The sequence below is a fragment of the Monodon monoceros genome, unplaced genomic scaffold (genome assembly GCF_005190385.1).
Source record: "Monodon monoceros isolate NGI ecotype Baffin Bay Population unplaced genomic scaffold, NGI_Narwhal_1 Super_Scaffold_21, whole genome shotgun sequence".
Classification (NCBI taxonomy): Eukaryota; Metazoa; Chordata; class Mammalia; order Artiodactyla; family Monodontidae; genus Monodon; species Monodon monoceros.
Genome location: NW_021703778.1, coordinates 165,708,047 through 165,721,183, shown reverse-complemented (window position 1 = coordinate 165,721,183; position 13,137 = coordinate 165,708,047). Strand labels below are relative to the sequence as shown.

General features: G+C 50.2%; 1 protein-coding gene across 1 annotated transcript in view; it reads right to left on the bottom strand.

Annotated features, from left to right (window-relative positions):
* Nucleotides 1-1,171: 1,171 nt before the first annotated feature.
* CUNH14orf132 (chromosome unknown C14orf132 homolog) overlaps nt 1,172-13,137 on the bottom strand; it is a 193,696-nt gene continuing 181,730 nt past the window's right edge. Inside the window, exon 3 of the mRNA XM_029237165.1 lies at nt 1,172-2,632. Within this exon, the coding sequence (XP_029092998.1) occupies nt 2,408-2,632 (225 nt within the window). The 3' untranslated portion in view covers nt 1,172-2,407. The remainder of the gene's footprint in view (nt 2,633-13,137) is intronic.

The window sequence follows — 13,137 nt, the reverse complement described above, 5'->3', positions numbered from 1 at the left end:
GAGATGGAGATGGGTTGACCCTGGGCAAGTCACTGTGATCCGTATGGTGCACAGTTTAGACGAGAAGCTCTTTAAAGCTCTTGACCATCTATGGTCCTGACACTGAAAAGAAAGACCTGAAAGTTGAATTTAACTGACATGTCCGTTTTCATGTCAGGGAAAACAAAACCTTCAGAGGGGAGACCTCTGTGCCCAGAAATGCCCAGCGAACACAGGGCCCACCAGGGCTGCCCTGGGAGGCTGGCGGTCTCCTTAGAGCTAAAAGCCAACCTTTCCTCTCTTCTCCACTCCTTCCACTGTTATCAAACACAGAACCTTCTCTCCCACAGCCATCTCCACAGGCCATCTGAGAACGGGGAGCTGCCACCTGCCTCTTACAGGGCTGCAGGCTCCCTGGGGATGTGGGGTCAGAAGACAAAGAATCAGGGTATTTGGGCTGGATGGCCCCCATGAAAACACCTTGTCTCCCCACCCTGGCTCTGGAGTCCCCCCCTTGGGTTCCCTCATAAAGCCGCGTGTCTAAGAAAGACCTTGCTCACGGGGCAGATGCCAGGCCTTGACGGAGAGGAGTTTGCTGGAGAAGCAGCTGGAATTATGTGCTCACAATGACCGCCAACCAGCCCCGCCTCCAGGCTGGTCCTGCCTACAGACAGCAGGACCTGCTCAGCGATTCCAGGAGTCCAGGCCAAAGGTACCATAGCCCTTCTCCCGCTCCGCAAAGGTCACGCCAGCTCTCTGTGCTCATGAACTCCACTTGAACTGAAGCACTTGTGGATGGACACCAGGCGGCAGTGACAGATGCGGCCAATAAGGGCTGGCGGCCGGCGCTGTCTGCAGCGTGGGCCGGTAATCCTGTAATCATGGCAGCTCGGTGCCAACCTCCCACAGACGAGTGGCTGCCTCTGGACAATTAAGATGTCCCTTTGCCTATCAAAAACACTCATTTCTCCTGAGACCACAGTGACAAATTCAGCCTTTTGGCAATTGTCCCCAAGTATGCATGAGGGCTTCTGTACTGGTCTTTTAAGTCTCTCAACCACAGAGGAGGAGTTTATGCCATCTGTTTTCTTCTGTACAGAGCAGGGAGGAAGAAGAAAGCCACTCCTGGCTTGTAGGCAAGCAAGCCCGTGTCTGAGCTCGTCCCACTCTTGGGGGCACAGGGAGAGCTGTTTCAGGAAGGGGGGCACTGCGCCATGAAGAAAAGTGAGCCCTTTCCTATACTGATGCCCCCAGCACGTGGGCGCACCCAAAGGCCAGCAGCGCTCTGGCCCTGATGAGGGGCTCCCAGGCTTGCCAGCCCCCCAGCCTCTGCCACTTAAGCTTGTGGGGAACTGACTCAGGCAGAGCATACTTACACCTGCAAGGCTGCATGGCAGCAAAACCCAGTGTACAGTGTGGGTGCCTTAACTCCCTGCCCACCCTGCACACAGCTTCCAGACCCTCGGGACATTCTGCCCAGGGCAGCTGAGAAGGCAGGAATCTGCTCAAGACAGTGCTTAGATGGGGCTGAGACAGCCCAGAACTGATGGGCAGGAAATGTCCCTCCTGCTCTGACCCCTGCCTTTACAGGCCCTGGGACCACAGGCAAATCACGCCCCTCTCCCTCCCACGCGCCAATCGATGAGGTACACACACCTCATCCCTAAACTTCTGTGATTTCTCAGAGAGGAAGGAGCATCTTCAGTGGGTGATCTGAAGAGTTAACTGCCTGGCAGATCTAATTTTTAAAGGCACCTTCTCCTCTTTTCACAAAGAAGAGAAAGTCCATCCAGCAGATAAAAACCACCATCACTGCCACCCCTGAAATCCACGTCACCAGGAATCCCCCATCCTTGGGTTTCATAAGGGGCCAGGTGTCTGGTAACAAAGATGCCATTTCCAAGTCAAATGAGGAACGTTCCATGACCCTTCAAGTGACCACCGTCAATATTCCGAGGGGCTGACTGGGAAACCAGATTGGGGTGGCAACACTCAAGTTCTGAGGGCTGCCCTTGCCCTCAGGTAAGCTGGCAGAAAAACGAGACACAGAAGTGATTATTTAGTGCCAGCAAAGGATCATCCAACCATGTCTATATTTTAAACTGACTGGCTGCTCCCTCTGGTCTCGAGTTCGTGGAATGCAGTTTCAAGAATTCCCCAATCTACTCCTCGAAGGCTCTGCCCCGGCGTGCCTCCGGGGGCTGGAAGCCCAGGCTCCCATATTTTCTGGATCAGCTGGACCACAGCCTGGAGTATCTGAAATCAGGGCCGCTTGGGGAAATCCCAGACGCATGGTGGCTCCCCTTGGAGAGACCGCGCACCTGTCCAGCACTCCTGGTTCTAGAGCGCGGGCGCAGGCAAAGGCCAACAGCGACAGCGCGCCGCTGTGAGCCGAGCGCAGGGGGCGCCGTCCCGGAGCCCCCGCGGCTCAGAGGGTGAAGGTATACACCACCCCCACCACCACAATGTTCCCCAGCGTCGCTATGATGGCGATCCAGAGCAAGACGGCATCGCCGGACGACCTTGGCGGCTCCTCTGGCTGACCTTGGCCGTTGGAGGCCGCGTGCACGTTGGTGGAGGAGTTAAAGAGGGAGTACTCGGTGCTGAAGTCCTCGTTGGGCGAGTCCATGAAGGCGCCTCCCATCATGGGCAGCTGAGAAGAAGGAGAGAGAGAATTAACCAGAGCCCGCGGGAGCTGGGAGGCTGCCTGCAGAGGGGCAGCTGCCCGGTCAAGCAGGCCCCTCGAAGATACAGCACCGAACTGGGCTTTGCTTTGGGTCTTTTAAATAAATGACAGTGCATATTTTCGTCTAGAAAATTAGCATTCACAGCAACCTTTTGAGGCAGACACTCACGCCCACTTTGCAGATGAAGTGGTTAAGGCCCCCAGCAGCTCAGCAGACTATCTCAAGGCTAGTTGGCAACTCACTGGGACTTACAGACCCTCCCTCTCTAAATGCCAGGCCCTCCATGACAGCACACATCGTCAAATGTCTTTATTCTTCTAATTGTAAAAGTAATATCGGCTCAGCATAGAACATTAAGAAAATACAAAAGAGAAGGAAAAGAAAGAGAATCATAATCTCACGACTTTGGGATAATCCCTGTTCACATCTTCCTTTCTAACCTTTTTCTGTGTGTGTGTGTGTGTGTGTGTGTGTGTGTGTGTGTGTGTGAGAGAGAGAGAGAGAGAGAGAGAGAGAGAGAGAGAGAGAGAAGTTTTAAACATGTGGCTTTATATTCCTGTATTTAAAAGCCTATCAAGGGCTTCCCTGGTGGCACAGTGGTTGGGGGTCCGCCTGCCGATGCAGGGGGCGCGGGTGCGTGCTCCGGTCCGGGAGGATCGCCCGTGAGCCGTGGCCGCTGGGCCTGCGCGTCCGGAGCCTGTGCTCCGCAGCGGGAGAGGCTGCAGCAGTGAGAGGCCCGCGTACCGCAAAAAAAGCCTATCAAGATACAGTTTTACAGTTGTATAATATTCTGTCATAAATACAAGCCATAATTTAACTGTTCCTCTAGAATTGGAGATTTAGGAATGTTGATGCTTTCCTATTATAAACAATGTACTGGGAAACATCCTTGTACATACATTTGGGTACGCATACATGCTTGCACGTGCATTTTTTTTAATATCATTTGCTTACCTTTATTTTATATTTTTTATTATTTATTTTATTTTTGGCTGTGTTGGGTCTTCGTTGCTGCGCGCAGGCTTTCTCTGGTTGTGGCGAGTGGGGGCTACTCTTCTTTGCGGTGCGCGGGCTTCACATTGTGTTGGCTTCTCTTGTTGCGGAGCACGGGCTCTAGGTGCGCGGGCTTCAGTAGTTGTGGCACATGGGCTCAGCAGTTGTGGCGCGTGGGCTTAGTTGCTCCATGGCATGTGGGATCTTCCTGGACCAGGGGTCGAACCCATGTCTCCTGCATTGGCAGGTGGATTCTTAACCACTGCACCACCAGGGAAGCCCTGCATGTGCATTTTTATTTATTAGGCAGACCCAGATACAGAGCTTCCCAGTCAGCGGGTATGATGCTTCAGAGCTTCTAATTCACAAGGACAAACTCCCCAGAAGAGTGACTAATTCCCAAGGCCTTGCTTTGCTGTACAAGAAGCGGCTGGTTTGCACTCCAGGGATCAGGGCTTCCTCTTTGCGTTTGTAAAGCCCCTCATTCCTGAGACTCAGATGCGCGGGTAGGGGTGAGTTGGGCTGCTCAAAGGGAGGGCCTGGACCTGGATACAGTCCAGAAGACCAATGTCCAGGCCATCCAGGCCCTTCCAGACCCGTCCAGAGGCTGACACGACTTAAGCCCCAGGGTTGGCTCTGTCAAGTGTGAGGCCCATAATAAACATGTTTTTTTTAATGGTACATGAACGAATGAGCACTAAACAGTTAAGCCTTCCTTCAATACACATTTATTGAGCTACTACTACTACTACCAGCATGGAGGCCCAGCTATGGTCATGGAATGTGCTAGAGATTTTAAAATAGTCTCATTTAATCATTCAACTATCCTGCTGGAGCATACCACGGTACCCCCACTTCAGATGGGTAAGCAAAGGTCAAGGCCACTGTATTCGTCTGTGCTGGGGTCAGGGCTGAGAGTCGGGTGCGTGCGACTGTGGAGCCAGGGTGCTTCCCGTTCTGCCCACAGCCTCTCCGACTCCCAGGTCAGACTCAGTACTGGGCCCCGGAGATGTACCAGTCACTACCCCCAGGGGCCACGCTCCAGCCGGGCACATGTGCACTGCCCTGGGATGGTGGGAGCAGAGCGGGGTCCGCCTCACGCAGCCGCCCATCTGACCTGTATTAGGGATGATTAATTAGGGGCCTCAGTCCTAGACTCTGCAGACAGTGGTGAGCCAGACAGGTGAGGGCCACGCTCCAGGTGGGGATGAGAGCAAGGAAGGAGGAGGAAGGAGAAAGAGGGGAGGGAGGGAAGGAAGGAGTAAAAAAGAAAGAATATCTGAAAGGAACAGGAACCATCAGAGAATTCACACAGAGAGGCTACTTTCAGGCAGCTCCACGTGTGGCCTGCTCTGAATCTCAATGGCCTCTTTTTAAAGGATGCCCATGACTGTGTCAATGGGTGCTTCCGAACACCTGCTTGGGCTGAGAAGAGCAGCCTTTGACAGACTGGTGCTGAGAGGAGCTTGGCATTTCCTCAGTAACACTGCTTGGTCCTTTAGTTCGGTGGGGACCCGGCAGTTGTCAATCTGGGGCTGTAATAACATGAATAGGCCAACAGGGGGCGCTGAGGATAGGCCACGTGCAGATCCTCGATGGGGCCTCTGGTTACAGGGGTGAGCTCACTTTGTGAGACTTCATCCAGGGCTGCATTTATATATGCGTCCTTCTTATATGTGTATTATAGTAAACAGTATATTAACATATTTAGTATATCTTAAAGAGATATGATGACAAACACAAATGAGAATGACAATTAACATATATTCTATTAAAAATACAATTGAAAGTTTAACTAGGAGAACTGTGACCTCCTTTTGTCCCCCAGCTGGTGATGCAGATGAGATGGGTTACAGCTGAATCAGCCACATCCGTCCTAAGGGGGCAGCAGAGGCAGCGATGCTCTGGCCTGCAGGGAGGGGCCCGAGCTTTCCCGTTAAACCTACTCATCGTTCGAATCTCAGCCAGTGGTCCTGTCCACTATAGCCTTCCCTCCCAAGTACCCCCAAGACCACATCCTTTCCTTGGGGGCACCCACCCCAAGATGCAGTTCCCACCTGCGTCCCCCAGTGGCCTGGAAGCTCTGAGGGGGGAGCAGATGAGTTCATTCTCATCGTGGAACTCCTAGAGCCCTGCCCAGGTCGGGAGCACAGTCGTGCCTGATAAATCCCTGTTGAGTGACAGATGAATGACACCCACCCTCAACTTGGACCAACATTGTTGGCTGATTCTGCCTCTCCAGCAGCCCCTCACTGACTCCACCCCTACCTGGCGGGTACCCTTTCCTCCTGCTGCCCTGAGATGGCACCACGCTTCTCTCGGGGAGATCGGCAGAACCTTCATCTGACCCACCCATGGCGAAAGCATCACTCAGGTGAGCTCATGGAGACTATATGCCAGAGAGTGGAGATCAGGCCAGACAGGAAGCTGCCCTTCTCCCTCCCCTGCTGGTTCCACAGCCCCCTCCCTTGGCGCCCCTGCTGCACTCCCCCTCCCCGTTATTAATCCCATGCCCGTTGTCCTCTGCCCAGCGGCCCACCTCAGCCTCTCCTCCCTCCCCCAGGGCACTGGGTTTTTGGACAGATGCCCCCGCCTCGACTCCGCTCTCCATCCTGTTGAGATCTCTGGACGTAAGCCTGCGCACCTTCCCTCTCCTCTCTTCGGGACATGTGTGGGCTCGATGAGCATTTTCATCCAATTCACTGGGGGGGGGGGAAAGGGGGCACTGGACAGAGCCTTTGGTGGGGGGAGGAGAGAGCAGCCCCCAGGCTGACACAGCCCTGCTGCCAACCTGCACGGGGGCAGCTGCCCTTCCCTTGAGCCCCCCTCCTGCTCTCTGCTTCCCTGTGGGTAGGTAATGCCCTGTGTTAGTTTCCTGTGGCTGCTATAATAAATTGTCACAAACTCAGTGGCTTAAAATGACACACATTTGTTATCTTACCACTCCAGAGGTCAGAAGTCTGACTGCGCTCATTATATTGGGCTCCCTTGGACCGTCTCCCATCTCAAGATCCTACACCTTCATCACGTCTGCAAGGTCTCTGGCCACGTCAGGTGACAACCACAGGCTCGGTTAACTGGAGGTAGGTCTCCCACCACACAGGGAACTCTTGAAGGCAAAGCCATGGCCCACTCATCTCATGCTCCCTCAACCTCATTTGTAACACAGAAAGAGTGACAAGTACAACCGTGTGGAATTAATGAACTTGAAATCAGCAGACAGCCCCCCCATCGGCTGCACTTCATACATCCGCTCTCAGAGCTCCCCGGCGATGAGACAGCTCCTTCTCCACGCTGAGCGCCTCTCTGCCCTGCACCTCATTGACGGACAGCTCAGCACTGCCAGAGGTCGCAGCCGGTGGTATCTGATTCTGCCGCCTCAGAGTGTCAGGGATGGAGTGGGTTCTAGTGTCAGAAAGACTCGGGGGTGAATCCTGCTTCATTACAGATAGCACAGCCAAGCGAATCATTTAACCGACCTGCTTCCGTTTCTTTCCCTGTAAGTAGCGAAGATGATGCAGTGGAACCAGCAGGATTCTCGCAAGGAGGGAATCAGATCATATATGATAAATAAAACGTGGCACCAGTCGCTCAGTCATTCCTCATGTCCTTTCCTCTTGTTCGTGTAGTAATTCAAAACCGAGAGGCGTGCATCTCTTATCCAATGCTTAAGCTAAAGCGACGGAATCGGGAACCTGCCATTTCCAGTTGTGTGCTTTTGTGCCATCAATTAATCAGATACTCTTCTGCACACAGGCGGCCCTCCGCTCCCACCAAGTTCTGTTGAGTTCAGCCAGCACTGTTGCTCAATCCAACTCCTCAGCTTTGTTGGTTTTGATGTTTTTTCCTTTGTAAAACAGATTCTACTTCAAAGTGCCGGGTTACATATGAAAATAACTTTACACAGCAAAATCCCACGAATAGAAAACCAAAAAAGGTCAGCCTCAATTCTGCCATTTGGCAGTTGGGAAGATTTGATCAGAAACTGACTCATGGTAAGAACGAAGGAATGATGGCTGAAGTCACTTCAGAAGCAGGTGATGGCAGAAGCCTCTGGAAGGTCTTTCCGAAAGGCCCTACAGCCGGCCAGGTCTAATTTTAAGCCGTTTTTGGAAATGACCTCCGGGTGTCATGCCCGTACTGAGATGAGCAACTGGGCCTCCTCAACCCCGTGGGCAGGTGTAGTCACTGGACCCCTGAGGATGGGGTTGAGTGGCTTGGATGAGGTTACGGCTCAGAGCAGATTTGAGGGTGATGATTCCTAACTTCAAACACTCGGAAGTCCACCGTGCAGAAAAGAGTGTGACCCGAGGAGGCAGAACAAGAGAAGAAGTCTCCTCTGGCTCAGTTAGACATTAACAATCAGAAGGACACAGTGTGGGGGACTCGTCTCCTCATAAGAGATGATCTTGTCAAGATCAGAAAAACTCTGGTTGGCTTGTTGAAGAGGGGATGCCAAGACAGAGTGTCAAGGTCAATGGCCAGTGTTCAAGGTCAATGTTACCTCTACAGGCCTCCTGACTATAGCTGCCAGGAAGGCAGGGACCTTCCCTCTTTCCCACAGTATCCTCGAGCCTAGAAGAGAGCCAACACTCAAAACACACTTGGTGAATGAATGAATTCTTGGACCATCGGCCAAGAATCCTGAGGGCGAGCTGAGATTTGGGCCCGGAGCCAACACTTCCTCTCTGTGGGACCGAGACCCATTTCTTAACCTGAGGCTCAGGTGTTTCATTTAAAAATGGGGAAAATAATACAGACTGCTTCAGAGAAGAAGGGAGATGCTGGGAGACCCTTACACTACGTAAAAAACGCTTTCTGGGGAGAAAGGCGAGTCACAAAATAAACTCAGTTGCCATCCCTGAAATTAAAAACACGCCTAACAGTAATATTATATATTATGCGTGGATCCACATATATGTAAACGTACAGACACGGATTGTAAATACATCAGCCAGATTTACAGCAGCACCTGCCTCTGAGAAAGGGGGAGATGGGGGGAAAGAGACTGATTTTGTTTGTAATATTTTATTGTAAGAAAAGATGAAGAAACATGATAAAATATTAAAAAGTGATCTATTGTGATTAGTGGGCATATGGATGTCTGTCACTTTTTGGTGTTTTACACTTTATAACATTAAGAGCAATTCTTTGAACACTGGAGAGCATCACACACGAGACGGTAGGACCAGCCACCCTCGGAAGCAAAGATGGTACCCAGAGCTCCGGGTCGCCATCCTTCAGTGCTGGGGTCACCGCGTGGCATGTGTGGCCAAGCATGATGTGGAGGGGCTCCAGGAGGGCGTGGCTGTCATGGACACTGCGGCACCATCCTCCAGGGTGCCTACCCTGCCCCCCACAGAAGCGCAGCTCCGTGGAGGTGGGCCCTCCAGGTCTCCATCTGTTCCCACTGAGGAGACGGAGGTTACATAAATCTCCCCTAAGCTGGGCCCCTCCAGGGAAAGGAACAGAAGATGCTTTCAAAAGGAAATCTTCAGAGCACGGTCACCAGAGGTGGCCCAGCCAGACACTTTCCTGAATAACGAGCACCTTTCAGAAGAGGGGAAATGAGAGAGAATGGGCACTTGTTGGTGGCGGCTCTCTGAAGGGGAGCTTTTTGGCTGTACCCTGGGCTCCACCAGACTCTTTTCCCTAGAAGGCCGTCCTCAGGTCCCTGGCACTGCAGGATCCTGGCCGAGCCACAGCTACATTCACTGCTCCTGGGCAGTGGATTTCAAAGTTGTTCCTCAGTAAAAGCATTCGTATTGTCCCCTGTCCCTTTGGGGCCAGGAGACTCGGGTTCTGGCCCTGCTGGAGCCCTGCCTCTCTCTCTGAGCCTTACTTACCAGGGAGCAGCTCAGATGAGTGACCGCCAAGGTCAAGCCCAGTGCTCAGAAGTCTTGCCAGATACTAAGAAGGCCGGAGTCAGTTATTAATGGCCCTAAAGTGGGAGCCTGAGTGGTGAGGATTGTCAGATAAGCCCTTAGATAAAATCCTCAGAACTAATAAGGACCTACTGTACAGCACAGGGAACTCTACTATGTACTCTGTAATGGCCTATACGGAAAAAGAATCTAAAAAAGAGTGGGTATATGTATATGTATAACTGATTCACTTTGCTGTACACCTGAAACTAACACAACATTGTAAATCAACTCTACTCCAATAAAAATTTTTTTTAAAAATCCTCAGATAAAATACAGGACACCCAGTTAAATCTGAATTTCAGATAAACAACAAAATAATTTTTAGTATAATAATAGTAAAGTAATTTTATATAAGTATATCCCAAATATTGCATTGGATGTACTTACAGCAAAAATTTATATCTGTATTAAAAAATTATCTGACATTCAAATTTAATTGGGCCTCTGTCTTGTGTTTTTATTTGCTAAATCTGGCACCTCCATGCAATCAGAGAAAGAGCTGCAATTTCAGAATTTTTACAAAGAACCAACCCCTCGGTTTTGTCTCTGCAGAAGCCTGCCATCTGTGGCCCAGGATCCTGTGTGACCTAGTTCATCGGAAAATTCCAGGGACGCCTCCAGCCACACTACAAACATTATAAGGACAAATTTCTCTCATCTCTAAATTCTTGAGGGGTCTCTGTGTTCCAAATATAAAGGCTGGATAGATACAGTGTCATTCAGCCATTCATTATTCATTCAACAAACGCTGAAGGCCCACTCCGCTCCAGGAGGTGCGGGACAGACATGAGGGATACCAAGGGGTAACCCGTGACCTCAGACCTTGCAGGGCTCACACTTTAGAGGAATACAGACTCAAACACACTGTCATAAAATGGAATTACCTGCACTTTGACAGAGATAAGAACAAGGCAAGTTGAGGTCAATTCCGTGGGCTGAAGAATCAGGCATGAGGTAGAGCCCCAGCTCTGTCCCTTCCTGGCTGTGTGACACACGCAAGTGGCTGACTCTCTCTGGACCTCAGTTTCTTTATCTGTAAAATGAGGCTAATAGTGGGACTCCCTACGCCCACCCCAGGGTGCTCGTGTCTGAAATATGCAATGTCCCAGCTGTCAGTACCCAATGCTCACGAGCCATAATTGTTAGTGTCACCCTTCCCTTGCTGTCATAGCTGGGAGGACCCCAAGGGCTCAGGGCAGAAAGCCGGGCCTGCTGTCCTCTCAAGGCCTCACCACAGTGAATCTCTTTTGATTTTCTCCATTTTGTGCCTTTGGATCTGGTTAATGTCCAGTGAATTCCACTGGGAACATGTGAAATGGAATTCAAGGCCCACTGCAGGATAAACCACGATCCCCTTACAATGCATTCTGAAGGTGAGGCTTAAAGGCCCATCAGGGCAGGAGAGAGAAAGGAGCCAAGTTTCCATTTCCTGCCTGTGGATATTACCAATCATAACGACTCCCAGGAGGTCTGGGTTGAAGGGTGCACCACACTGGCCACAAGGGCGCTTTGCCTCCAGACCCGGGGAGGGGAGTAACCACGCGGCCGTGACTGGGCCGAGATGCCTGGAGATGCCCCAGGAGGACACGCCATCCTGGCTCCAGGCCCAGCTGGGCCACTTCTACCGCTGGGTACATTTCCTGTCTGAACAATGAGGATTCTAGCCCCGGACCCAGGGAACCCTTATAAAAACATTAAACTACAATGAAAGGTTTCTGGTGCCGAGACACAGCACAACTAGGAACTCTGGGCCTGACTCTGCGAGGAGTACAACAGGTGGGCTGGGCGGGGCGGGGGTGGGGGGGACCCTGAAGGCAGACAGCAGGGGATGCTTTCTGGGGCTCTCCCTCCTTCCCTTCTGGCTTCCACAGAAAAGCCCTGGGAGAAACCCCTCTTTCTAGATGGAGAACTGAAAGGAGGGGGCTCCTGGGAGCCGGGGGTTCTGGTAGAATCTCCAATTTCTTTCTTTTTTTCTCTTTTCTCTCTCCTGGACTTGCCCCAGGGCCGGTCTCTGTCTCTGGACTGTGCTTGGATGGCAGTGATGGTGGTGGCTGTGACACGGGACCTAAAACACAAGAGAAAACCCTTCTTTCTGGCCAGCAGGACAGAGAAAAGGGCCCCCATAGTCTGAAGAGTGTGGAGAGATCCCCTTATCTTTTCTTTCTCTTTTCTCACCTGCTTTGCAGAGCAGGCATCCTGGCTGTGCAGAGCTGGGTGACAGCACAGGAGGAGAAAGTTGACAGAAACATTGACTTTCTAGCTAGAGGGTTAGGAAACACCATTCCTGGAGCCAAAAAGATCCCAGGGAGTAAATTTCAGGGGGGAGAGAGTGGAGAAGGGGTCCCCTAATTCCGTGTGTAAACCTCATACATTCTGGGCTTGCTCCAAGCTGTGCATGCACAGAAACGAACCAAGGAATAGTAATAAGGGCTTTGAGAACCCCTGAGTCTGAACAACATTGCAAAGGTGTCACAGTCAGAACTGATATCAGGACCACTGCTTACATAAAATGAGGCAAAATTTCCGAAAAAAGAAATCTCCAAATGGTTTCACTGACAAATTCTATCAAACGTGTAAGGAAGAATAACACCAGTTCTATACAACGTCTTCCAGAAAACAGAAGAGAAGACACTTTCCAGTTTAAAGAGAAGACACTTTCCAGTTTATTTTATGGAACACTTCCCAAATTATGTTTACGATGCTAGCATTATCCTGCTACAAAAGTCAAAGATATGACAAGAAGAGAAGATGGAAGATCAATTTCCTAATTGAACACAGACAAAAAGTAGACAACAGATATTAGCAAATTGAATCCAGCAACATATAAGAAAGGATAATGCAAGACTGGATCAACATTCGAAAATCAATTAATGTAATTCACTATACTAACAGAAGTAAGAAGAAACAAAACATAATCATATCAATAGATGCAGGAAAAGCGTCTGACAAAACTAAACATATACTAGTGGTAAAAACTCTTAGCAAAATAGAAATAGAAGGGATCTCCCTAAATCTGATAAAGAGTACCTCCAAAAAAACAAACAAACAAATAATCTAGAGCTAATATCATACTTAATGGTGAGAAACTGAATGCTTTCCCTCTAAGATCTAAGGAATAGGCAAGGATGTCGTACTGGAAGTTCTAGGCAGTGCAATAAAGCAAGGAAAAGAAATAAAAGGTACATAGATGGGAAATGAAGAAATAAAATTGTCTCTAATTGCAGATGACATGATTGTCTACATAGAAAATCCCAAAGAATTTACAAAACGATCATATAACTCATAAGTGAGTTTAACAAGGTCACAGAATACAAGGTGAATATTAAAAATTAATTATATCTTTATATTCAAGCAATGAACAATTGGAACAGAACATTTTTAAAGTTTCATTTACAAGAGTACCAAAAAACAGAACACTACTATAAATCTAACAAAATATGTACATGATCCGGCACACAGGAAAGAAGGGAGGGAGGGAGGGAGGGAGGGAGGGAGGAAGGAAGGAAGGAAGGAAGGAAGGAAGGAAGGAAGGAAGGAAGGAAGGAAGGAAG